This window comes from Anas platyrhynchos, chromosome 25 (assembly GCF_047663525.1).
Source record: "Anas platyrhynchos isolate ZD024472 breed Pekin duck chromosome 25, IASCAAS_PekinDuck_T2T, whole genome shotgun sequence".
In the NCBI taxonomy this organism is placed as follows: domain Eukaryota; kingdom Metazoa; phylum Chordata; class Aves; order Anseriformes; family Anatidae; genus Anas; species Anas platyrhynchos.
In genome coordinates this window covers 6,015,324-6,040,575 of record NC_092611.1, presented here as the reverse complement: position 1 = coordinate 6,040,575, position 25,252 = coordinate 6,015,324, and the positions used below count along the sequence as shown (strand labels likewise).

The 25,252-nt window shown below is 46.6% G+C and overlaps 2 protein-coding genes across 3 annotated transcripts in view; one reads left to right on the top strand and one right to left on the bottom strand.

Annotated features, from left to right (window-relative positions):
• SIK2 (salt inducible kinase 2) overlaps positions 1 to 17,455 on the top strand; it is a 48,396-nt gene extending 30,941 nt beyond the window's left edge. The window contains exons 6-15 of one of the 2 annotated variants that reach the window (XM_027444226.3): positions 640 to 763; positions 2,769 to 2,989; positions 4,200 to 4,352; positions 5,965 to 6,129; positions 8,922 to 9,150; positions 9,819 to 10,103; positions 10,213 to 10,376; positions 11,461 to 11,574; positions 12,285 to 12,376; positions 13,704 to 17,455. In XM_027444226.3, coding sequence (XP_027300027.3) covers positions 640 to 763; positions 2,769 to 2,989; positions 4,200 to 4,352; positions 5,965 to 6,129; positions 8,922 to 9,150; positions 9,819 to 10,103; positions 10,213 to 10,376; positions 11,461 to 11,574; positions 12,285 to 12,376; positions 13,704 to 14,301 — 2,145 coding nt within the window. In that variant the 3' untranslated portion in view covers positions 14,302 to 17,455. The remainder of the gene's footprint in view (positions 1 to 639; positions 764 to 2,768; positions 2,990 to 4,199; positions 4,353 to 5,964; positions 6,130 to 8,921; positions 9,151 to 9,818; positions 10,104 to 10,212; positions 10,377 to 11,460; positions 11,575 to 12,284; positions 12,377 to 13,703) is intronic. The other variant, XM_027444227.3, reaches the window with a different exon arrangement.
• The window catches only part of LOC119713715 (uncharacterized), a 153,248-nt gene that overhangs the window by 32,848 nt on the left and 95,148 nt on the right, over positions 1 to 25,252 (bottom strand). Inside the window, exons 34-35 of the mRNA XM_072027742.1 lie at positions 21,185 to 21,358; positions 1,766 to 1,881 (exon numbers count right to left, since the gene is read on the bottom strand). The gene's annotated coding sequence lies outside the window, so the exon portion shown is untranslated. The remainder of the gene's footprint in view (positions 1 to 1,765; positions 1,882 to 21,184; positions 21,359 to 25,252) is intronic.

The window sequence follows — 25,252 nt, the reverse complement described above, 5'->3', positions numbered from 1 at the left end:
TACTGCAAGACTATTTCCACTTGCAGTGCCAATTAACTTGCATACTTTAAAAAATGAGTCTGGCAGTTGGATGAGGGCTATTGCCCAAATTGTCTCCTTTTGCTCATTTTACATAATCTCTCGTGCTCAGCACCATATGCAGCAAGGCAGAGTCATTAGGTGGTGTTCCCCTGAAGCTCACTGTTGGTGAAGTTACCGGCGTGCCTCTTACCCAGGTTTTGCAAGCTGGTAAATGTGAGAAGTTGCAATTTCTAATTTTGGGTGGCTGTTTGAGGTTTGGTTTTGTTTGAACAAAGTTCAAATTAATAGTCTCTAATTGTCACCTGAAGTGGGGGCTCACTTTGCAGCTCTCATTTAGTCACATGTGGTTCTAGCATCCTGCTAGAGCCACTCTCTGACCTGTTACACTTCACTTTACCTGCTTATCAGCACGAGGTGCTGCCAGCCTTAGCTGTTTGAGGTGAGCTGACAGTTCCTAATGCCTAGGGATCTCCAGAAATGTAACTCTTTTTTTGTATAAATTTCCTGTTTCTGCAGAACATAATTTATTTTTTTTCCTCTGATAGGATTTAGCTAACCAACACCAACAACCTTACAGGTAGCTTGACAAATGAAACAAATATTCTCTTTTTTTTACAGAGCATGGGTGTAGTTCTTTATGTTTTGGTCTGTGGAGCATTACCTTTTGATGGGCCAACACTCCCCATCCTGAGGCAACGAGTTCTGGAAGGAAGGTTCAGGATACCTTATTTTATGTCAGAAGGTAACAATTTGTCCTCTACTACTCTTATCAAAGTAAACCTTGAATAAATTCTAGAATAATCTCTGTTGTGATACAATGAAGGGTGGTGCACTTGCCCACCAGACTAGAGCATGGCAGACTGTTTTTCATTTTGCTAAGAAACACAAGTAAGCCTAGGTGAGTTGTATGCCTTTGCTGCTAGGTAGGGGAACCAGCCCATCTTTCCTAGAGACCACGGTGTGGCTTGCTCAAGGGCAAGGAGAGATCTGAAATGGAAGGTGAAGGACCTCTCATCCTACAGTGACCAGAAATATGGGGTTGCAGAGGGAGAGGCGCATTTGTGTAGCAATTCACTTTCATTCTGCAAGGCCATAAACATTTCAATTGGGATAGAAAATCGACTGGGAGCAGTGTGGCTGCCCTACTGAAGCTGTGCATTGGGTGTCTGCTAAACAGAAGCAAAGAAGTGCGCAACCAATTCACGTGCCAGGCTCTCAGAGTCATGTATCTGGCACTCCCACACATGACAAAGAGTCTATCAGATCTCTCCCTTGATTAATTGCTGGGTTTCACTCTCCCTCGTGCCTGTTCAGACAAGAACAAATGGGGCCATTTTTGCACAGGGCTTGATGGTGTCCTTCAGCTTCCCTATACTAAAAGGGTGTAAAACCTGAATACTTGATACCAACTTTGCTGAATCAAATCCCCCTTTCAGTATACTACTTTCTATGAGATTTTTTTTTCTTTTTAAGGGAATTAAAAATAAGTTTTCAGCCCTGTTGTTCAGGATTCTGTGGTGCAAAACATTCTGTTCCTCCCCTTTTTCTTCCTGGCTGCGTCTCAAAATAGCCACTACAGAGTAGCTATAGCTGAGCTAGTTAGCTCAGCACTTGGTCGCTTTTAGCAGTGCAATTATGGCACCACAGCAAGCCTTCAGCTTCCTGGCACATTTTGCAGCCTGTGCTGAGCTGTGTTTGTGTCTGTGACTTTGCTGACATAAGTACACGAGCTCGATCCAGGTACCTTGGTGCAAGCTGCGGTCCTCGCTGTGCCTGCAGCGCAGATCTGCTCTTTCACTTCCAGCTTTGCTGCTCCCCTTGCTGCTCACCCGGCGCTGCAGGGAGTGGGGAAGGGTGTGCCTGGTAGCAAAACATTGAAACCGAAAGAGGTCAATGGGAATAAATAGCCAGAAATCTCTCTATAAACTATTTGTCATAGCTACCTGAGTGCCCTGACTCATGGCGACTGCACTGAAGTGATGTTTTTAACCCTGTCCAATGTGCAGTAGTCAGAAAGCAGCAATGGCCTGGGATATTCAGAATTATTCAGCCACCTACAGCACTGATTGTGCTTTGGTCCTGGAATTAAAACAGATAAACCTGCTGTCATAGTCACCATCTGCTATTCAAAGCCACAGAGGTGTTACTTTCACCTTTGTTTCTGTGACTACTGGTGTGGAAATTTAAAACAAAATTAAAACAGAAGACAATAATAATCCAGATTTAAAGTGCAGCTTTGCCAATCCCTTCCTCCACGAGCCTGGACAAGCTATTTCAGACTGATAGGGGAGAGTGTGAATTAGTCCACACGCACAATTCACAGAGGATTTTTGAAGCTTTATCAGTCAGTGTTGGCACTGTACTTAGAAAAGCACAAGTGGCTTCAAAGAGGTATTAAATATTACCATTACCCTTGTGCAGGGGCTGTGTAGGTGTAATTACTGGACCCTTCAGGTTGGAAAAGACTTCTAAGATACCTAGTCCCCCCTTTACCCTAGAACTGTTGAGTCCACCACCTAACCATGCTCCCAAGGTCTGCATCTACACGTTTCTTGAAGCCCTGCAGGGATTTAAAGTAGTTGAGTTTTTGTCCTTTTAGGTGTGACTTTTAATCTTGTTTTGAAAGATGGTTTTAGCCTCCAGGAAATGTTTTTAGTGCAGAAGCTCGGCAGCTTCCTGTTGTGCCCCGTACTGGTGGGTGTCAGGTGAAGCTCTGCAGGTGGGTAACGTGGGGTTCTTCCCAACAGAGTGCGAGCATCTCATCAGGCGAATGTTGGTCCTGGACCCATCCAAACGGCTGACGATTGCTCAGATTAAGGAGCACAAGTGGATGCTTGTCGAGGTTCCTGCCCAGAGACCCGTTCTTTACCCGCCAGGCCAGGAGAATGAGCCCTCCATCGGAGAGTACAACGAGCAAGTTCTGCGGCTCATGCACAGCCTGGGGATAGACCAGCAGAAAACCATTGAGGTAAAACACACTCCAAGGGTTAGCTGTCCCTGGCAGGAGGGCTCCTGCTCCATTTCAATGGCTGGAACCTATTACTTGAGTTCCTTACAGCATTCTTCATTTCAGCACTTGGAAAAATCAAAACCCGTGGTTTATTCTCTAGGTCAGACCCTAGAAAAAGAAAGCATTTTATAAGGCTCTGCTGCTTTCTTCCTGTCCTGCTGATGTCTTGGTCTGTGCCAGCAGGCTGGTGAGGAAGAGGAGAGTCATCCCTCTAGAAAATTTCCTAAAGATCAACCCTGGCAGGGCAAAGGTACCTGTGTTATGCAGGCAAACCAGTTGTGTGATGGCCCCCCAGACAATTTCACCTGCGTGCCTCACTCTGGCTGGCCACAAACAGCCACAGTCCAGTCCAAGGCATTCTTTGCCCACCACAGGAAAGCGTGCTGCTGAAAGGGCAGTACTGTGGGAGGCAAGATCCTCCTCTGTGTCAGGAATCCAAAGTAGAACCCATGGGAGAGAATAATGCGTTCTGCTTCCACATCCCAGGGCTCCGTACTGTTCTTTTACATTTCCTGGGTGGGGATGGATAAACCATAACTTGTCAAAGGGAGAGAGAGGAGGGAAAAACAGAAACCAAGTTAAATTCATCTTGAGCTTCTAAGAGGTTGGGAAATTAAATTCAAAAAGGAGCATAAAAGTACTGAGCAGTTCTATGTCTCCCTTCAATCCCAAATTGTGCTGCTTGCCCAATGTAAATGCTGAAAGACTCCCCGTGGAGTTAACAACCATTTCCTCTGGCCTGGCTGATATTTTTAACCAGCGTGGAGGTTACGTTTGAGCACTTCCTGCCAGCAGAGGCTGCTTTCTCTGCTTTGCAGAGGCTCAGTTCCCTGCTGCTTCGAGTGATTTGGAAAGGCCAGGTATATTCAGGAGGTCCCAGAGATCAGTCTCTTCTCCAGGTTCAGATTTTGGGGGCTCAGAACAGCACCTGAACGTGAAATACAAGCTCTGGTGACTTACAGGGGCCACTAAACTAAGGCTGATGCCTTTCATTGCCTGGCACTCTGGATTGAAATTTCTCAATTCAGAACAATGTTTGCCTACTTGGACACCTCTTAAATATCTTTTTTTTTCCTAGTTGACAACTCTTTCTTATTCCTGGTCTCACAGAACAGAAAAGGTAACACACATTTGACCACACACAAACTCTTGTGCTTTTCTTTTCCAGTCTCTGCAGAACAAGAGCTACAACCACTTTGCTGCTATCTATTACTTGTTGGTGGAGAGACTCAAATCCCATCGAAGTAGCTTCCCTGTGGAGCAGAGACTTGACGCTCGCCAGCGCCGCCCAAGCACCATTGCTGAGCAGACCGTAGCCAAGGTGAGGTCTCTTTCTGAGCAGAGGTGGGCTTAAGGCTGTGCAAGACATTATTGTCTCCTGAAATTGTTTCTATATTCACTTAGAAGTCACTGCTATTTTCTGATTTCTGTAGTATGTAGGCTAGAGCATCATTTTGGAAAGATTTTTTTGCATTTGGTTCCTGTCAGACTTCAGTTTTTGAGAATTTCAAAACTTTTGCTGGGAAGTCAGTGGTTGAAGTGTTAGAGAAATACAGGTTCTGGAGGCTGCACAACACTTGGACTATCCTTACTGTGATCGACAAACAAGATGTTGAATTTATGGAGAGCTCTGCTAGCATGGGGCTAGAAGCGTGCAGGCTCGATTCAGTGTTATTAAACATAGGTACCCTAAAGGGACCTGTTGAAAATAAAATCACTTTCTCCCCTGCTGTTCTCTAGATACACTTTCTATCTCCCTTGAAATGAAGCATGGCAAGGAATAGGAAAGAGGTACCCAAGAGAAAATATTAGGATCAATCTATCAGGTTAAGATGCCATATCACTGTGATATCTGTGTAGGAAATATGAGCATCGCTGCTGTGAGACTCCGAGTCACTCAAGATTTATAGACATGTCCCTAAATAATGTAATTTCTGCCAAAACTTGCACCACTTTTTACTCCTGCTGCCCAGCAAGAGCCTGATTTTGCAGGAGATCTCACAGCATGGCTGCAAAACCTCCGTGTGCATCGACCACGGAGCCATCGCGACGACTAATTGATTTAGGTCTTAAGGATGTCATGTGTGTTTTATCAAGAGCAATTCTGGGTGCTCCTTACATCTGGTGCCAGCCCATCCATTGCAGCAGGCTGTCCACTTAGCATCCTCTCTAATTATCCTGACTGATTCAGCACAGGCTCTACGGCTATTCAGCCAGCTTCTTCCCTAGTAATTTCCATCAGAAAGAAAGGTCATGTACAGTTTATTGTGTCTTATTCCAATAATTCTCAGATTTTTTTTTACGTTCTTTTGTTTCATTAAGATACACAGACGTTGTACAGCTTTTGATTCCTTTTAATGCCTAACTGGAAACATGAAAGACTTGACCTCTTCAAAAGACTTGGCCTAAGATGACTCAGATTATCGTGGGCTCAAGTAAATATTCTCCCAAGTTCACAGCCTCTTAGGTACTGTATTGCTGCCGCATGGAACAAGGGCCTGGATTCTGCTTCCAGGAGAAATCACAACCATGCTGCTCCTTTTTCGCTTAAGGCAGCAAGGCATTATTTGGTTTCGCATTCTGCTGAAATGGAAGCCAAACCACTTCAACTGCAAAAAGCTAAGTCCAGGAACAATCTGGCTGGCAAAGATTTAAACCAGCTATTTTCTTAGATAGTAGTTCTAATGGCACAAAGACACAGGACAAAAAAAAAAAAATCAGATTATTAATTACAGTATTAAAAGCAGACGGATAGAGATAAGGAGCAAGGAGGAAGAGAAAAGGTCCAGAAGGTGGGCCTTTATTGTACTAAGATCGGGTTCTGTGTGGGAAAAGCATCTGGTTTCTGATGGGATGGGTATTGTCTTATTTGTGACTTTGCATGCTGTTTTCTACCTAAAATTGTTCAGTTTTTGGAGTTTTTCATCTTTTAGGCACAAACTGTGGTGCCACCAGTGAACCTGCGTTCGCAAAATGCGAGGTTGCTGCGGTCTCCAGGACTTGCCCCAGCTTCAGGAGCAGAAACCTTCTCGTTCCCTCCCTCCAACTGCCAGACAGAGACAGCGTTTATGGAAGAAGAAAGAGTTGAGACGCCAAAGGTACATAAAAGCATAAAATCACCCAACTGTTGTGTGAAAATGAGATTGTTGCTTGTTGAATTACTGCCTAGCAAAAGCCCAGCCAGCGGTAATACCTCTGGGTTAACACCTAAAGGAAGATCGCTTCCTTTGCTGACAGGGAAGGATGACGTTGGTCACCCTAACACAAAGCTGGAGTCAAGGCCAGAACCTTTACTAATCCAAACTCGTGTCACTTCCTTGATCTCAGTATGCCTCCTGTGTCTTTTAACCATAGGTTTGGGTGGAAGGCACCTCCCAAGGGACCTTGTAGTCCACCATCCCATGGGCAGGGATGTCTTTCCGAGGATCTGGTTGCTGAAACCCCCATCCAGCCTGCCCCTGAACACCTCCAAAGAGCCACGATTTCCCTGGGCAGCCTGTTCCACTGCCTCGCTATCCTCAACATAAAAAAAATTCCTTTTTATACCCAGTCTAAATCTACCCTACTTCAATTTAAAACTGCTACTAATCCTCCAAAACTGACGCCTGGCCTCTGCTCTATCTCCCTGAGCACTCTTCATGCTCAAAATCGAGAGGAACCTGCCCAGCTCCTCCTCCTAAAACTCAGAAAAATGAGAACAGGGGGGTGCAATGGAACACGCGCTGCCCTTGCCAGCTAAAGCTATTAAAATACCACGCTTAAAAGTCATTATCTACCAATTTCATAATAAGCCAGCCAAAGGAGTTACATTTTATTAATTTTTGTGTTGAATGGTAAATAGCCTGCAGGACCTGTGGGCTGTCAGAAACTATCAGAGCTGCAGCATCTCAAGCAGGCGGTTGCGGTTCGCAGCTCGGCCGTTCCTGTAACTAGGACTGCCTGTAAAGTCTCCTCTGGAGACCCGTCAGATTGCAGTCCCATCTAATGGGTTTTGTTTCCTGTAATCAGACGAGAAGACTTGGTGTAGGCTTCCCACACCTCCCAGCTACCAGCCCGAACTGAGCTCACCTAATGGGACGTGATGGCTCCGCAGCCCTACAAATGTAGGGTTACAGCCGCGGCTCTCCAAAGGGAGCTTCGGGCTGACGCTTTTTGCCATCCAGCTCTGAGCTTGGTGACAACTCTCTGCAGGGCAGCAGAGACCGAGTGAAATGCGTGGGAGTTGGCAGCGGGGATAAAACTCGGGAGCATTTGTGAGGAAGGGGAAATTGCTTACGAGAACTATTTTTATGAAACGTATTATTCCCGTGAAACTTTTATTGTTCCTCTATCACATCATATTATAACTTTAATTTTAGCATGTTGTATTCTGCCTGCTGCCAGACAGGGTTTTGATTTCATGCTTGCCATTTTGAAAGTTTTATTTGTCATTTACTGGTTAGTTTCTGACACTAAGAGCATGGCCCTGGATCTCATCACTGTTGTAAGTAACAACTTGTGTGGTCCCTTGCAGCTGGAAAGCAAAAAGTGGTTCAAAGAGATTTGGAACTTAGCATTTCAAACTTTATTTCCTATCCTCCTTTGCTTTCATGCTTTTTTTATAGATTCAGTTTGTCCAGGGTAAAATCAATAAATGGTGACTACAGCGAGGTGTCAAATCAGAATTGACTAGGGAACATTTCAGTGTCTGAGTAGTACAGACCATAGCTGCTAAAACTTCCAAGCTCTGGTCCGTGTGCCATGGTAAACTGTAAAGAGCTGGCTGCACGCGTGCCCAGCTTTCCTTTTTAGCAGTTCACTAAATATTCTTTCCAGTGCTTTTGCTGCTATATGAACAGAAGGCATTTGAATGGGAAAGTCACAAATGGAAAAGGACAGTGTGCAAGAAATCAAGCTGAAAGATAAAATGCATTAATTTTAAAACAGAGACACCAGATCCAGAATTTTCCTGTGCAAGTATCATCGTTGTACTGAAGCTCAGAATTTCTCAATACTGCTTTAAATACTTTCCCAGAATACTTCAATATAGGCTGCTGCTAGGATCCTTTGTTAACAGCCACTGTTAATGCAGTGAACCTTCTTGTCCAAATACACTGGTCTCGGAAACACCAGAGCTCTTGGCTGAAGAAAATCCAGGAATGGTTCATGAACAGTTTTACATAAAATCACCTGGAGCAGTGTAGTTTTATGCTAAATCAGGAGTATAAAAACAGAGTAAATAGAGAAATAAAATTCTAGGAGTATTTCAGATAGGAAAGGTACGTCTAAAGGCCATCTCATCCAACCTCTTGCTAAACACATGGCTTCAAAATTAGGTGACGTTGCTCAGAATTGAGTGAATCCAAGGAAGGGGATTCCACAGTCTCTCTCTGTTTGTGGAAGAGCAGTTAAAGTCCAAAGGACTTTTGCTGGAAAGGGTGAGCGTATTGTATTATTCTTGAGCACATCTCTACAGTTCTGCAAGAACGCTAGCAAATTAAATACGAGACAACTTCTTTCCATATTCATTTGAGCGATATAAATGAGGAAGGTAAGTCTAATAAGGGGAAATAATAATGTTATACATTCTGTAAATATTCGTATTTGTGACTGAGCTGGCAAAGTTGGTTTGTTGTTTTGTTTTCAACAAGAAAGAGAAGCCCTGGAGAACACAGTTACTAGGCAAATGAGAGTGTTTAGAGTTAGGGAATCAAGTACCAAGAGAATGTCAGTGGTAATACCACCTGAAGGATTCATTTGTCGTGTGCAATTCTTAGCAAGTCCTACTTAACTCAGCAGGTTATAGGGAAGTGTTCATGCATTTAAATGACCAGGCTGCCTTCAGCCTACCTGGGGGTGATGCTGTGTGCAAGCAATTGAAAGCTGTCCATCTTCTCCTCGTGACATTTAGGTAAATGGCTGCCTGCTAGATCCCGTACCTCCCGTGGTGATGAGGAAGGGCTGCCAGTCACTGCCTACCAGCATGATGGAAACGTCGATCGACGAAGGGATAGAGACAGAAGGCGAGTCAGAGGATGACCCTGCACAGGCATTTGCAGCCCTCCAAGCAGCTCGCTGTGGGAAGAGACGTCACACTCTGGCAGAAGTTACCAACCAGCTGGTGATGGTGCCAGGCACAGGTACAGAAGTTAGCATGGACGTCTCAAAGCCCATTTCCTGCTCTCACTACTCAATCTAATAAATTAGCCCAGGAGGAAAAACACTGGGTTTTAAAAGTGACAAGCACAAGACAGAGTCTCTTGGATTTTTCACTTTGTATTAGAAAGGATAAAAAAAACAAAATGCAAATGTGCTGTACAGGTAGTGTAAAATCAAAGCTGCAATTAGACAGCTGGCTATGGCCATGTATCAACAGCAACTGGTGAAGTTTTTCAAGCTGGGGACATTTAGTTATGTGAGAAAGATCAAGACAAACTCTTCATCCCCTAAAGACATGCCGGGAGAGAACAGGGGGGGTGGGGAACAAAAACCTCTGGATTCTTGTGTATCCCAAAACCAACAAGGGGCTCCTAACTGAATGGGCTCCTAACTCCAGTAAACATCACCTGCATGGTGTCTTAATGCTGCAATAGTGTAAAAACATAAATTTCAAAAAAAAAATCCAGTGCAGCATGTGTTAAATGACAATTATTTTATGAAACTTGACTTTTTTTTTTTTTGTTTAATTTCTTCCAAGACAGTCACTGGAGACATTATTGGCAGGAGTAGCTCAAGTCTGTGGCACTTCTGCCTTGCTAAAGCACTGCTGCACTCTCCTATTCTGGCTTTTGTGCTTTTTTTGTCACAGGGAAAGTCTACTCGTTGGATGAGAACTCATCTCTGGGCAGCATTGATGCAGAGTATGACATGGGCTCCATTCAGAGAGACGTCAGCTTCCTGGAGGACACCCCTTCCTTGAAGGAAATGGTGCTCACCACACAGCCAGCACCCAGGATGACACCGCCGTTCATCGGCCTGAGACCTGCCAACCCGGCCATGCAGGCCCTCACCTCCCAAAAGCGAGAGACCCACAACCGTTCTCCCATCAGCTTCCGAGAGGGGCGCAGGGCTTCTGACACGTCCCTCACCCAAGGTAACAAACGTGCTGCTTGCATGGAGGCACCAAGGCACCCTGGCTGTTGTGCAGCTCATCTCGCGTTAACCGATTTTCTGATGAGGAGTTTTGCTCTACTCTTGTACAGGAATTGTAGCATTCAGACAGCACCTCCAGAATCTGGCACGAACCAAAGGAATCCTGGAACTGAACAAAGTCCAGCTGCTGTACGAGCAGATGGGATCGGAAGAAGAACCTTCCCTGACATCAACTCCCACCCAGCTTCAGGACCTCGTCAACAGTCCTCCGCAGGTACTGAAACCACAAAGAAATCAGCTCAGTCTTTCAGGTGCTAATGCTCTGGGACAGACAAAGAGAGGATAAGGTGTTCTGGAGGTCTGAGAAGAGCTATTTTACAGATCAAGTTCCCTCCTCTCCTTCCTGGCTCCTGCAGAATGGAGACTGGGCATTTGCAGGTTAGCCTTTGTACCCTCATAGAAAGCTAACAAGGCTATCTCGTGGACCCGGAGTCCAATGGTCTGTTATTGCTTCTAATTGAATGTTGTTTTAGATTTAACAAAGCCAAACTAACACCTTTCTGTGTTGGAATCAGCCTGCTGTAACTAAGAAGTGCAAAAGCTGAGAGATAACGGTTAGCTTGATTTGTATAGTGGAATGCTAAATAGCTTCTACCATTTCCCTAATTACTTGTTTGGAATGGAGCAGGTTGCAGGAAGCAGGAATAATGCCTTTGTTAGACCCCATGAATAAAATGAGTAAGCAGCACGCAGGCAGTGTAAGCACCTAATGTTCCAGATTAAGGCTGCCATCCTTACAGCTCCAGCTCCATTTCTGTCTGCCTGTTTGCTGGAAAACTTCACCCTGACAGCCACGAAGTTGTGATGTTTTCACGAGAATCTCCCACTTGCCATAAACATCCTGAAGTGCTCATGGTATCCTCTCAACAACAGTTGACTCCCCTCCCATTTCAGCACTCCTCCTTGCTGGAGAAGCTGCTCTGTGCTTATCCTTTCCACCACTGGAAAGCTTTTCACAGCTTCTAAACTGAATGCAAAGCCACAGCGGCACAAAAGCACATGCAGAGGTTGGCCAGTGCTAACTCAGTACTGGTGGTTTTTCAGAGGGAAGCGAGTCACAAAATACATTATATATAAAATGTTTTGCTTACAGATGTAAACCCGTAGCGTTATGCAGCACAGATAGTTCAAAGCTTTGTAATTTAGGCTCCGCACCATGGAGGGAAAGCGGTGAGTGACGCCACAGCCCCACTTCACACAGCAGCTGTGGAACCTCTGGCAGGGGAAAATCCTTAAAGAAAGGCTTGAGGCAGAAAAGCTTTTTCTGGGGATGAAAATTCTTCCTCTTCTCTCTGCAGGAGGAAACATCTCAGCAGCAGGAGGCTGCATCTGCTTTCCCTAGTGGTGCACATCCCCCATTATTATCCAGACGGCAGAGCTTAGAAACCCAGATCTTACAGCACAGGCTCCAGGTACCATGCCTCCCCTCCGCTGCATTAAGCCAGACACTGCTGCTCCATGGCAGCCCAGCCCTTCAGCTCCTGTTATTCTCCTCGAGAAAAAAATAATCAGTCAAAGGCTAAATTAGCAGAACTGCTGAATTTGAAATTATGCTGCGTTTGTCTTTTGTCAGATGCTGACCCTAATTATACAAAAAGCATACTGTATTGCTGCTGTTTTCCTACTCTGTTACTGTACAGTGCTATTAAAGCAATTTGAGGTAACTGCTAGTGAATACATTATTATCTGTGTTGCACCCCATAAGGGGCGTACATCAGGATCTGAGGAGCATCTGCCCCACTTCTGACCCCCTGGGGCTTACTGTTTCTCTTCCCTCTTCTCTCCTCACTACCCCCCCCCGTCTTTTTTTTTTTAAATCATTTTTCACATAGCTTGAGTTTATTAAAAACAAACTTTTTTCCTGTACAGCTTCTCTTTCACTTGGGAAGAAATCTTACCAAAGATTGTATTGTGCAAGTCCCTCATGTAAAGATCCTCTTCAACTAAGGAGTAGAAGTCAGTAAGCGGTAGGGACTGTGACTTTAGACAGCTCTAGTGACAGCTTCTGAAGATGGAGGTGGTCACTTAAACCATCATAAGGGGAGGCAGCTGTCATTCGCTTGCTTTCTGGATTGACACATTAAGACAAATAAAATTTAAAACAATACCACTTTTCTTGCAGAAACCCACTCTACTATCAAAAGCTCAGAATACTTGCGAGCTGTACTGCAAAGAACTACCCCGGAGTCTGGAACAGCAGTTACAGGAGCACAGGTAAGAACCATTCAAACTCTGCAGCTGAGTAATGGAAGAGCTGAGACAGTCTTGATTTAGGAAGTCTTTGAGAAGGAAAGCTTCACTTTAGAAGTTGTAATGTCACTGTTCTTTTCTTAAAGAGGGACAACAACCCTGCCACGAGTTTACAAAGTGCTGTGCAACAGGCTCTTTGTCAGCTAATGCTGCTACAGTGCAGGTAGACTGCAGCTGCCTGCACGCTTCGTTTACTGCTAATGGACAAATGGAAGCGTAGGAGAAAGCTACTCTACTTACACTGTTGTATTCATTTTCTGCCTCATCCCAACTACTCATTACATGTTGCAGTGTTAATGCTAAGTCAGAACGTGGCTCATGGTTTTCCACCTGCGCTCATTTAGGAATTTCCTGTCTTGTTCCCGTGATCCATCAATTTTACTGTCAAGAACACAGAAAGTGAATCAAACTTTTATCCCTGAAAGATCAGAAATAATGCTTCTCTGAAAAATACACAGTAAAATAACTTAAGGCAGCAGATAGATTGCAAGTGTACCCTCATACCTGTCTGTATTACAGCAGACTAGATCTTAATTGCCAAGTTAAAGGGCGGTTGGCTCCTTATGAATGCATCATTAAGTAATCATTAAACAAGCAAGCAAGACAGATACTAAACACAGTTACTATCCCTGATTTTTGCAGAAGAATTGCAGAAAGATATAGGAAAATAACAACCCAGTTACATGCTTTATAAGACTAAAAGACTGAGGATTTGACTGTAATCTAGAATTACTCTTTGATTTACGGCCTTTCCTGACAACTGATTAATTCTCATCAGCACCTTAACGGATATAATTGACAGCATTCAGAGCAGCTTGGTATAGTCCTGCAAGAAGAGGAGGTCTGCACAGAGAAATAAGCTGAGAAAGAACAGATTCCTTTTGTGAATGGTATCAGCATGCAGCAGTACTTGGTTTCCTATTTCTACATGCTTTGGGAACTGGCTGGTGGGAGACCTCCCCTTTGTCATATCGCAGGAATTTGTTAAAGGTAGCTGTGTAACCGGGCATTGTGTTGGAAATCCTCCCTTTGTAAAGGGTCAAAACCATGGAGCTTCATAAAGCTTCACAGGGAGGAGAAAAGGAGTATGGGGGAAGGAGGCTTCGCTTGCTTCCTTTCCTAGCCACAGACACTCAACTCTCCAGGCCCCCAGAGTAAATTTCAATAAACAAGCAAGGCTGCCCAGGAATTTTCCTGCTGGAACCATTTGAGTGACTAGCATGCAGCACTCGTGCTAGTGCCTTAACACTTCAAAGGGCAAAAATAATTGCTGTTCGTGTCCTTGATTCAGGTTGCATCAGAAGCGGCTCTTTCTGCATAAGCAGTCCCAGCTGCAGGCCTATTTCAACCAGATGCAGATAGCCGAGAGCTCCTACCCACGGGCAAGCCAAATGCCACTGTCGTGCCAGGAGGAGCAGCAGCCACCACCGCCAGCCCAGCAGCAGCAACCGGCCCCGTTCAGCTTGCAGCAGCCCCTGAGCCCCGTGCTGGAGCCTTCCTCGGAAGGAATGCAATACGACCCCTTCCTCAGCCACTACCCGAAGGTGCAGCTGGAGCCGCTGCCGCCCTCCCAGATCACCAGCTCGTCGCGCTTGTCGGCACCCATCCAGGTGCAGCAGCCGCCCCAGCCCTTACCGTATTCCTACCAGACTTGTGAGCTGCCCGTTGTCACCTCCTCTGAGCCAGACTTCCCCGAGCAGTGCCAGTATTCCCTGGAGCCAGCACAGCAGAGCAGCGCGGTGCTGCCCGACAGCCCGAGCAGCTCCGCGTCTCACGAGCCCCAGACAAACTACGACCCGTTAACCCTCTCAGAATTACCCGGGCTCTTTGACTGCGAAATGATGGAGACTGTAGACCCCCAGCACAGCGGCTACGTCCTAGTGAATTAGTACCCCGGGGTGTCTAACATCGGAGTGGAAGACGGGACAAATGGAGAAGCATGTGAATTTTTGTTTTTGTTCCAACCCAAAAGTTTTCAACCCTTGAAGCACCAGGGGAATTAAAAGTCCTCCTGACTGGAAAAAAAAAAAAAGCAGGAGATGGCTAGAAGGGTTTGGCCACTAGCTCCTCTTGCTAGTGGTTGGAGCTAGAGAACAGGCAGTGCAGTTTGGTCCCATAAAGAACCAGTTTGCATAGGAGAGAGGAAAAAAAGTGAGTTTTAAAGGAAGGAAATGGTCCCTTCCAAAAGGAAAATATAAAAAGGATAGTCTGGCAGCATTCACTAGGAGGAAGGAGAAGGAATGCATATTGCATTCTACTTTTTGGCAATAAAAGCAATAGTTTTCATTGAAATTCAGACTAGCTTTGGGTCTGAGCTGATGGCAACTGTCAGACCCTTGAAACAGTAGCGTAAGGAGGATTTCAAGGGAAGTTGCACTTCAGCATCCAATTGCTGGTTGAGCTCCTGAGCTGCGACTCCTCCACAGTAAATTGGAGAGCAGCAGGCAACGCAGGAGCCTGCGCTTCCTCCGGCCAGCCAGTGAGCAGTTATTTCCCAAGCCCGACAAGGAAATTTTAATTGTTCACTAAGGGAAGCTTCTGCATCTTTGCTAAGTGATGTACTGACTTCGTCAAAAGATACCTGGAACTGACACAGGGCACCACGGTGATTTGTGGAGACCTCGGGGTGGGGCTCAGGAAACTGAAAGATAAAGGATTAGCTAACAGAGAGGGGGGGGAGAGAGACAAGTACCATGAGAAAATCAACAGCTGTAGCCAGTGACATCAAAAAAAAAAATCCACCGGGGTGGTGTTTGCAATCAACCCATTTTGCAGACCGGCCTTCGTGGAGGGCTTGGTCTGGGAGAAGTTCTGATCACTGGAGAGGATCCATCTGTCCTGCGGCATTTGAAAAACAAGCAAACAAACTGTGTTTTGAGTTTGCAGTATGTGTTGCTGGTGGTTTATTGAGCTTTGTATATTTGGACAATTATTTAGGGTTTTAGAACTTAAGGATAAAAACAATGAGCTTAAACAAACCCCTGTGAAGTGATAGTGCTGTGCCTTTTTCGGTTCTTTATCAGACTATATGCTTTTTTCTGAAGAAAGTAGACAATACCCCATTTATATCCTTGCTACAGCCAAAGTCCCTTCAGAGCACACGTTCCACCATGTGGAACATAATGTTTAACTTCGTTAGTGTTTTGATTGTTTGTGTATATATAACATTGAAAGTATTACAGCAATATTTAGCATCACGAACTGTTGATGTATCAACCATTTCACCAACTACGAAACCCAACAAGCAGTTGTGTCCCCAGAACTTTCCATCGTGAAACGTTAGGCATAGGAGGATTGTTCAGGAACCTGCAGAAAGCTGAGATCTCTAATTAGGGTTTTGTCTCAGGTCTTGAGATCTTGTGGGCTATTGTCTATCAGCCTGTAAGATGAGGCTCCCAGCTACAGTTCAACCCTTTTCTGAGCAAACTTAAAGCACAATTACAGAGTCATTAAAGCACAAAGAATGGTGGAGAAACCATGCTGATAGCATATACAGAAAACACCACTATTTGCTGGAAAATGTCTCTAGTATTAAGTTTGGGGAGTTAAGGTCCTGGACACTACAAATAAAGAAAGAGTAGTCACCAAACACAAAGTTTGGGTGTTCAGGGCATGTAGTCACTTAAAATGGATAGACAAATATTGTAGTGTTCTAGATGCCATAGCAAAGCACTGGGTTGAGCAGGTAGCAGAATAGAGGGGGGGGGGAAAGGTACTTCTGATCCATTGGGTCTTCTGTGCATGTGTCAAATCAGAGATCTTACCTAGCTAAAGGAGTTCTCAAAGCTCTCAAAAATCAGCCAGCATTTACAGCAATAAGACCCCAGTTAAATGGAGGACAGGAGGACTTGAGGAGCGTTGCAGGCTCTGGTCCAGTTGTGCAGCTGGATTCAGTCCAGGAGTGCCCAGCTTCTACCTCGGCTAGCGGAGCAATTCCCAAGGCATCAGCAAAGAGGAATTGTAAGAGCAGGGATCCCATCCACACACTGATTGCTTATTAGATGCAAGATAAAGAAGGCTGGAAAGCTCTAGTTTAAAGAGCTGATGTAGACCAATTTCCTTTTGAAGGGAATTCCCACAATAATCCCCTTTTCTGGCAGTATCAATAGCTGTGGCACAGACACCCCCACCCCCAGGTGGCTACCAAAGGGCCGGGGACTAGCTGAAGCACACGGCAGCATCACAGACCAGGCATTTCACTACTGCACAAGAGCAAAGGAGGCAACCACAAGTCCTGTCCTTTCACTTCCTCATCCACAGGATAACACAGTTTACCCTTTCTGTGATTCTAAGATCAGACGAGTGCTCGAGGAACTACAAAGCCAAAACGCGACCGGGACGCAGCTGCAGCGCTGGGCTCAGCTCTGCACCAGGAGCTGGGTTACTGCCCTGACCACCTCCCTCCCCATCACCTACATTTCAGGACACACTGAGAACTAATTCTGAGTTAACTGATTCTTTAATCAGAATGTGCCAACTCGTCTCAGCTCCTCTGAGCTTGGCAGTGCTGGTAAGGGGGAAGCGACGTTTTTTGAATGTAGTTTAGGCTCTTTCCCTCAACCAACAGCTTCTGTCACATCACACGTAATTTCCTTTAAGCCAATTAGAATAAAAGGCTTCTAATGCCTTCTGATAGAGCAGAGGATCCACTGGGCACCACTTCACGTTCACGCTACTTGGAAGTGGCTCTTTTGTTCCAGTCTGTTACGTCTAACATTAGAGGACCGCGTACACTACTGTTAGAGGAATTCTTAGCTTTATTATCTCCTATTACAGGCTCCTTTGAAGAGACTTTGGTGTGATGTATTTGGGGTAAAAAAATTTCATATGGAGAAAAGTGCAATATATGTGTGTGTGTGGTACGTTCTTTAATGTATTTTTTTAAGGAGTTAGAGGGTTTAGTCTCTGCTTTGGGATAAATGCACTAGTATTGTGAGCTCCAGTTTGGCAAGTTCATCTGTAGTATTTACATGCAACTGATACGCTGGACTCTGTAAAGCAATTACAGTGTATTAATACAAAATAAAGAATATGTACATTTCATTTTTAAATACGTAGTGAGCTAACACAGCCTCCACAGCTCTGTGTTCTTTAGCAGCCTCTTTGTGCGTTCCTCTCTGGCACACCAAGCTGCAAATCACAAAGAGAAAATTCTGCCAAGGCTGGCTTCTCTACACTGAAGTTGGCTTCCTATCACTGTAATGCACACAGGGCAGTTGACACCACAAATTTCTCAAGGCAAATGGAGGAAGCTGTCTAATAGCTTCACCAAAAATAACCGCACGTCTTTACTGCCTGCGCTGCCATGAAATCTGTCTCGTGTTTTCAGAGTACGCCTCCACTCAGAATCCAAGACAGCTCTTTATGAGTTGCATCCTGTTTGCTACTTTCCTTGAAGCCTTTCACCTTGATCTAAGGTGTAAGAGGCTTACTTTGACTTAGCCTAGGACAATCTGGGACTTTCTCCTCTTAGAAAAGCTTTTTCACTCCAGAACTATCAGCAACAGCAGTGAAAAAATCATCTTTTTCTTTTGCTTGAAGCACTACACCACTGTTGAGGTAAAACAAAACATGGAACCACATCAGTTCTCTGATAATTTAGGTACAGAAAGAATGGGCAGCTCCCAAAGAGGCTCTGGGGGAAAGCAAAATGCCACGCTCTCTATAGGAGGGAGCATCAGAAACAGGAAAATACCTGAAGCAGGCAAAACATTCCATCACAGCTTCTGCCGTAGGACTGCAACAAGAGCTACATGCCAGGAAAGGTCATACAAGCGTGGATATGTGAAAAAAAATCTCAATAACTCTGTCCTTTACAACTAACATCACTCTTGTGACCCCCAGGCTTTCCTCAGTCAGAAATGCACGTTGCTCAGAGAAACTTTGAGCAGAATTAGCGTAGAGCCCAGCACATTGATCTAGCTCCCCACAAACCCTGCTGTCCCCGTTGCCTTTGTGCAGCGACCTCAACTGCAATCGGCCATGAACAGCTGCAGCTGAGGGCAGCAGTTCTTGGTGTGACGCACGGGGACACAAAACACTTGGCACCAGCTCTGGGGTTTTTGTTTGTACGGGTTCTGACCGACCGACTGATCGGCCTCCACGCTGCCACGAAACACCAGTGCCAAGGAGCCCTGAGGCTACAGCTTCGAGCTACCAGAACGCGGTGCCTTAACCCTACCCAAGGTTGATTTGTACGGTGCAGCCCTTGTGGCTGGTTTCCCACCTACTCTGCTCCCCTGCTGTCTCCTAAATCTCCTGAGAGAGTCTGGGGTGATGATCCAAGCCAGAAGGGTGAAGCGTGGTGTCCGCGTGCCCCGCTTATCCAGAGACAGGAGGAGGACTCAAGCTGCAGGGACCGGGGCTGTTAGGCACTCCTCCTGCAGCACAGAACTAGGATGTGCTTTCCGTACACACTCATTTGCTGCTAGCACTCAAGACAAAACCAGAGAAGGTAACACCTCAAGGGGTTACCTCCGCCAACCTTACGAGCTGCCTGGAAGCCCCTCTCCCCCCGAAATGCAAAGGCTAAGCCCTCCTTATCCCAGCAGAGCCAGGAGGAAGCCCTCCCCCTCGCCGGGATCAGTTCTGACTTACAGACTAGGTCACAGCCTTTAAACCCCGTGCAAAGTTGCAGAGCACAGCATTTCTCTGCCGGGCTGCAGGCCAGCAGCACTCTCCTTTTCAGCGCTGCCTGGCTGACACCGCTCAGTTCAGTCCCTGGCAGATGGACCAGGGGCAGCCGGGGGAACACAACATGCACGGGGCAGCAGCCGACCACGGCACAGCTTACGCACGGGGCGTGAGCAGAATGCACACACGTCACTCCTGCTGTTTGGGTTTTGGCAATCTGAACAGTGAGGTGCATCTTCAGAGCTCTTTGTCTGAAGGTCGTGCCTAAGACTTGTGTGGGTGCAAGCTTCAGCTGCTTCTTACCTTCCCCCAGTGTCCTGAACGTATTTAAGATAAGCTTTGGAAAGCTTCCCTGAGTCCTCTGGTAGAGAGCAAAGCAGCAGCGAGGGAGATAAGCTGGTGAACGAGTGGAGAGCCTATGGAAGAACGGCTGCACGAGGGAGAGACAAAGGGAGATGTCCAGGAGACGGCAGCAGGAGCTGACAGCCCCAGATCGATAGCCCCAGACAGTAAATACTCTAAAGAAAGACAGACAAAACCCACACGTGCTGCAAAACAGATCCTCTGTGCGTAGAGAGCAGGAAAGGCTCCTGCAGCCCAGAGCACAGACACAGAGCCAGCAAAGCTCGAGGAGTGATACAGCCGCAGCTGGAAGCTTTGGTCCTGCAAGGCAGAAGCCAAATCTTGGTTCCTCGAGGTGCAGGCAGGTCTGCCACTCGGGCTGGGGAGCAGCACCAAACAGGAACGGGGCTGCTTGCAGTGACCTGGGGCCGTACTGACGCAGGCACTGCGAGGACCAGGAGCCCAGCTGCAGGACGGAGCTGGCCAATTCCCCACAGGTTGGTCAGCTCAAGGTTAAATCTGCCCCCAGCTCTGCTCTTGGACACCAACCCAGGGTTATCTGGCACAGCACAGGCAGGCTGCAGAGCTCAGCACAGCCCGAGCACACAGTGGTGCCCAGTCCTTGCCACCCAGCACGTCACAGCCCTGCTTCTGCCCAGCTTGAGTCCAGCACCACCTGCATGCAGTGCCTGCACACAACACTGATCCGCCTTTCAGTCACGCCAGAGGGATGTGGGACTGGGAACAGCACTGAGAGGAGTCCCTGCCTTGCTGGGAAGAACAGCCCAGCAGATGTGTGCAGGACACCACAGCCATCGCCCCATCTTCAACCTCTGCCACTGCAAGGAATCCCAACCACACCACACGGATACACGCATCTGGTGCTGTGAGCACACGGGCACGAGTGCAAGTCAGAGCCATTTTATTCTAAATCTAAACTCCTTTTCCTCCCCTGTGAGATCTCACATCGCCACACCAGTGTTTTCCACACTAACCCAAGAAGGTGCAGGCGTGCTATCTTAATTTCTGGACAACACGAAAAGGAAACACGTTTGCTAGGTTTTATGCTAGGGATGTTTTGGGATATTTAAGGAAAAAAAAAACAACAAACAATCAGTCTTATCCTTAGAGATTAATGGCTGGTATTTCAAGTAAGACCGGAGCAATGCTACGTGGCAAGCAGCAGACAGGACTACATTACCACCTTTGTGTATTTTCTAATAGGGGAGCAGAGAATGACCGCCCAGCCATTGCTAAGAGCACCTTAAACATGAAATTGAAACGGATTTGAGACTGAATATAAGATTATAGCAGAAATTATTCCCCCCCCACACGCACTGTTTGACATTCAAAGTGCGTCAATGGAAAATGCTAAGTGGGTTCTGCAGTGATGACCCTGCCAGGGACAAAGTACAAGGAACATTGCCAAGCAGGTCAGCCCAGCGTGGACAATCACACGTTAGGACAACAGAAGTGCTGTGATTTGCACAGATTCAGGTTGTTTTCTGATGGGAATATTACATCGCGTGGTTGAAGTGGAGGTCAGATAGCAGAAAGCTTGTTTTAAATATGAGGAAAAGAAATGTCTAATTGGGTGAATCTCACAGGGAATCAGCTGTGAATCAGGTACAGAAAATCTCAGAGGAATACTAAGCAGAGAAATCGCAGATTTAGCTACTCCAGCAGCAGCCAGCCTGGGGTGCACAGAGCAAATAGCAATGGCAGCTAGTTCAGCACAATGGCACCAAGGCAGAAAGGAAGAGGAGAAATTCATAAATTGATGTTGGAACATTTTACCTGCTACCTGGAAACAGAGACACACTAAATAATGGCGTGGGACGGTGCAGAAACAGGTGTCAAAAGACTGGATCCAGAACTGAGATGTGCATGATGTGGTGTGTGAAAACCAGCCCGTGCTAATGCACACTGTCTGGTGATTCCTTGCTTAGAGGGTTCAGAGCCTTTCAGCACCTGTGTATGAGAAGAAGAAGACTTGAATATTCAAAATTGACACCCTAAAAGATACAATTTGCCAGCTAAAAATGCCACGGCTAACGTCAAACAGAAGAAAGGAACTGGAGCAGGATGATCAGTAGAGAGATAAAAAATGCAGGGAAAAGGGAAGAGAAGGGAAAGAAAAAAAAAAAAAAAAAGGATTATCCAATTTGAAAGCTTTGCCAAGCAAAAGAAACTCTCATTGGAGACAGACATGCCTCCTACTGTTAATGGCAATGGCAAAAAAAAGCAACGTTTTTGCCTCCGCTGCTTTGAGGGTTATAGGAAGTGATTGCCAAAGTGTGTTCTTACACCTCAGGATGCAAAGAATAGCACTGTGCCACTGACTGAGATTTCCAAGTCTGTGGGAATATACATGTGCTCCGTGGGGACTAGTAGCAGTATTGACCTGACTGGGACAGGTTATTCTGATCCTCAGTGGTTGAAAATTAGCATGATGTGGTAATTATAACGGAGCATGGGCTCCCAGACAGACCGGGAACTTTAAGGTTAAGCCAAATGAGAAATCCCAGGACTGCACAAAACCTAAAACCAGGAACGGGACACATCTAGCCCACCATAACATCTAATTTAAATTAAAGACACCTAATGAGAAATCAAAGCCACCATTTTAGCAACAGAGGAAACCATTCAGTACCATAATTTACTATCCATAAGCAGACATAAACCAGCAAAACTATGTATTATGTTAAGAAACCAACAAATATTACACAGGACAGTAAGTTAATCCTGCTGGCTCACACAGGAACCAGATGGGCAGGGAGTGGGGGGTAAAATTCAGAGGTTAAGCCTTGTCAGCTCCTAAAGGGGTTGGGAAGGTGTATCCAAACCTACATGCCACCACCAGTCTCTGAACAGCCAAGGAGCTGCACGCAGGATGCCTGTCTTCAGCATCACTGCAGGGAAACCCAGACAGACCTCACGGGTACGCACATCATGGCACCATGCTCGTGAGCGTGTGGGTACAAGGCTGTAAGCAACCCAAGTCGGGTTTGTTCCACACTAAAATCACTTTCCCCTCCAGTAACATCTCACCCTGTGGTTTGCTACTGCCACAACTCTTTCTAAACAGCTCAGCCTGCGTGGGCGATCTTCCCTCTCCCCCCAGCAGCAGAGCACAGGAGCACGCACCAGGAACCTCTCTTGCCTCCCTCGTGGCCACGCAGAGCTAGAGGCGAGGAGGGCAGCTCAGCACGTAGCTCAGCACCATGCTCCAAAGCCATCTGCAAACCCAGGCAGACAGCTCTGCTACAGTGACACTCAGCTCACATGAGAGCAGCTTTCTCTACCCTGAACTGCTAGAACCAAATGTTTTTCATCAAAGCTGAGTCTGAAATGCACACTAGCAGCGCCGCATGGCAACACTGGGATGCCCAAAACATTTTCTGAGCCCAACCTGCAGCTAAAAACCAAACAGAACCACACCATGAGACAATCATTTTTGTTCCCGTACAGGCATCGGTATCAATTAATGTTATTCAGGGAAAGCGAGACTCACACACCAGATATTACCTTCCCAGTTTATTTCTAAAGCTTTACCTGCCCATTTTTTCAGGTCTTTCAAGCAAGGATTCAATACATTATCCCTAAAGGGAGGGCTCCATTTCCCATACAGCTGCCACTCAGCGTTAGGGAGCTTGAAATATGGTGGTTTTGAGAAGAGATCTCAGTGCTCAAAAAGGTACATTAATGGGGTAATTTTCTGCAAGGAAAATGCCATAATACAGTTTTATATAACAGTGCCTGCTGAACTGACTTATCAGCAAATAAAGGCTACAGTGTTTTGATAAGAAGCCATGCGGTGTTGGTTTGCAGAATAGGAGCAAAATGAGTTAACGCTTTGGAAAGCTAATAGGAGGTTTGATCCTAAAATACTCACAAATGGACATTTACTTAGCCGAGAATTATATGCTGAGTTCTGGAAAGGTTAGGCGCATTTAGGGAGTTCATAAGCTGTCTGCAGCTCGTCTCCTGCAGGCTGCTATAGTGGAGAGAAGCCGAGAGCATGCAGCTGCTGACGTCAATAGGGTAAATAATACCGTGCACTGAAATCACCTGGGTATGCATTACCCTTTCAACAGAGCCTGCTGAGCTGCAAAACGCTCTGGGAAGCCCAGGTGTCTGCTTGCATGGAAAATACCACAGCAGATCCAGTAAATATTCTTCAAGACCACCACCCCCCCACGGAAAAAAAAAAAAAAAAAAAGAAAAAGAAAAAAAAAAGGTAATTTCAGCATCTCAGACCTTGTTATCTCTCCCTTTGCAAGCACAGTTATCATCCACATGCTGTGACGCGCACACCAAGTGCCAAAACCCCATAGAAGAGAGGGACGCTCCAGAACAGGCTGTTCTGTTCGCAATTAACAGCTTCCATTTTAATCACTTGGTGAGGCCACTTCGCTGCTACTCCGGGGAGCTGCCACACACACGCCCTGGGGTGCTGAACTCCATCCTAGGGCCGTGCAGGCACATCGAGCTCACTGCCCAGGGCTGGCACCATGACACCCCAACAATCACACTACCAGCAGATAACCACAGGCAATTAATTACCTGTTTTAGCACCTATAGGAGCAGATTGCCCCCTCTGCTTGCAGCAGCAGTGCCAGAGCTGAGCACTGCGCTCGCAGCATCCCCCAAAGCCCAGCCTGGTGCCCTAGCCACTAGGCCACACGGTTTCTCCAGCAAGCAAGGTCTGCTGCCTTCCAAACAGGCTGAAAAGGAGCCTAAGGCTCAGATCCTGCCTGGCAGCTCCCAACCCAGCTTCCCATCTCTGCAAGCTCCAAGCTCTGAGCACCTCAGCCCCTGTGGGACAGAGAGGGGAGCAGGGATCAGACCCACCGAGCAGCCAGCCTGCCTTTAACCTCCCTCCCTGTCACATCTGCTGCGAGCAGAAGCAGGAGGACGTTGTTATTAACGCAGCAAATTAGCGGCCGGGTCCCGTTAGAGCTGCTCACGTCACGGCAGCTGCATTAGAGGCTGCTCGGGAGACGGATGAATTATTCACAGGGATTGGGGCGCCCGACAGCGAGCTCGGGGGGCACGGCCGGGGCAGGCCTGCGGCACCTCGCCATGACGGAGGCCAGCTGCTCCCCGCTCCTGACAAGCGTTTCCTTGGAGCCGTTGCCATGTCGACACATCTGTCTAGGCCATCCTACTTGGAGAAAGTTGAAGGTAATTTAGCACAGAAAGCCAAGGAAGGTTCTCAAGCGCTTTAACCCTTCGGAGGCACTGAGCGAGCTCCTCCCCAGAAGAGCGGCTGCGAGCCGGTTTGCAGAGCTCCTGGAGGAAACAGGCAGGATGAGCTGCCACATTTCCCCTCCCGAGGGAACGACTGACTTCTCAAGATGCTGCAAGGTCAAGGGAAAAGGAAGAAAAAAAATAAAATTTGAAAAAAAAAAGAACATGACCTCTGTGACCACATTACCCCTGAAGGAAGAGCTAGGGCCGGCTCTGAGGGGTTCAGGCTCCTGCAAAGCCTACCCCGTACCCATACAGAGGCAAAAACACGTACTGTTTCCTCAGAAAGCTTGTAACAGGAGCAAGCAAAATTCAACCACGCTATCACGAGGCCCGAAGGCTGTTTCTCCCCCGGTACCTCAGCTTGCCACATACTCACTCGGGTGCCAAGTTGCAGCTAAATAAGCAGGGTCATGACCTCCTCCTGGAGCCACAGAGCTCTAACCTTTAGCCCTTCTGGTTTCAGCCAGGCCCTTAACCTCGAGCTCCACAGACACTCTTGTGGTCCCAAGCACTTCACCTTGCTTTATTAATGTTTATTTAAAGTAATCACATGTTTGAGGAGAGGCCAGAGCTCTGGTTCAGTGCTGCTGGCCTAAAAAGATCAGATGT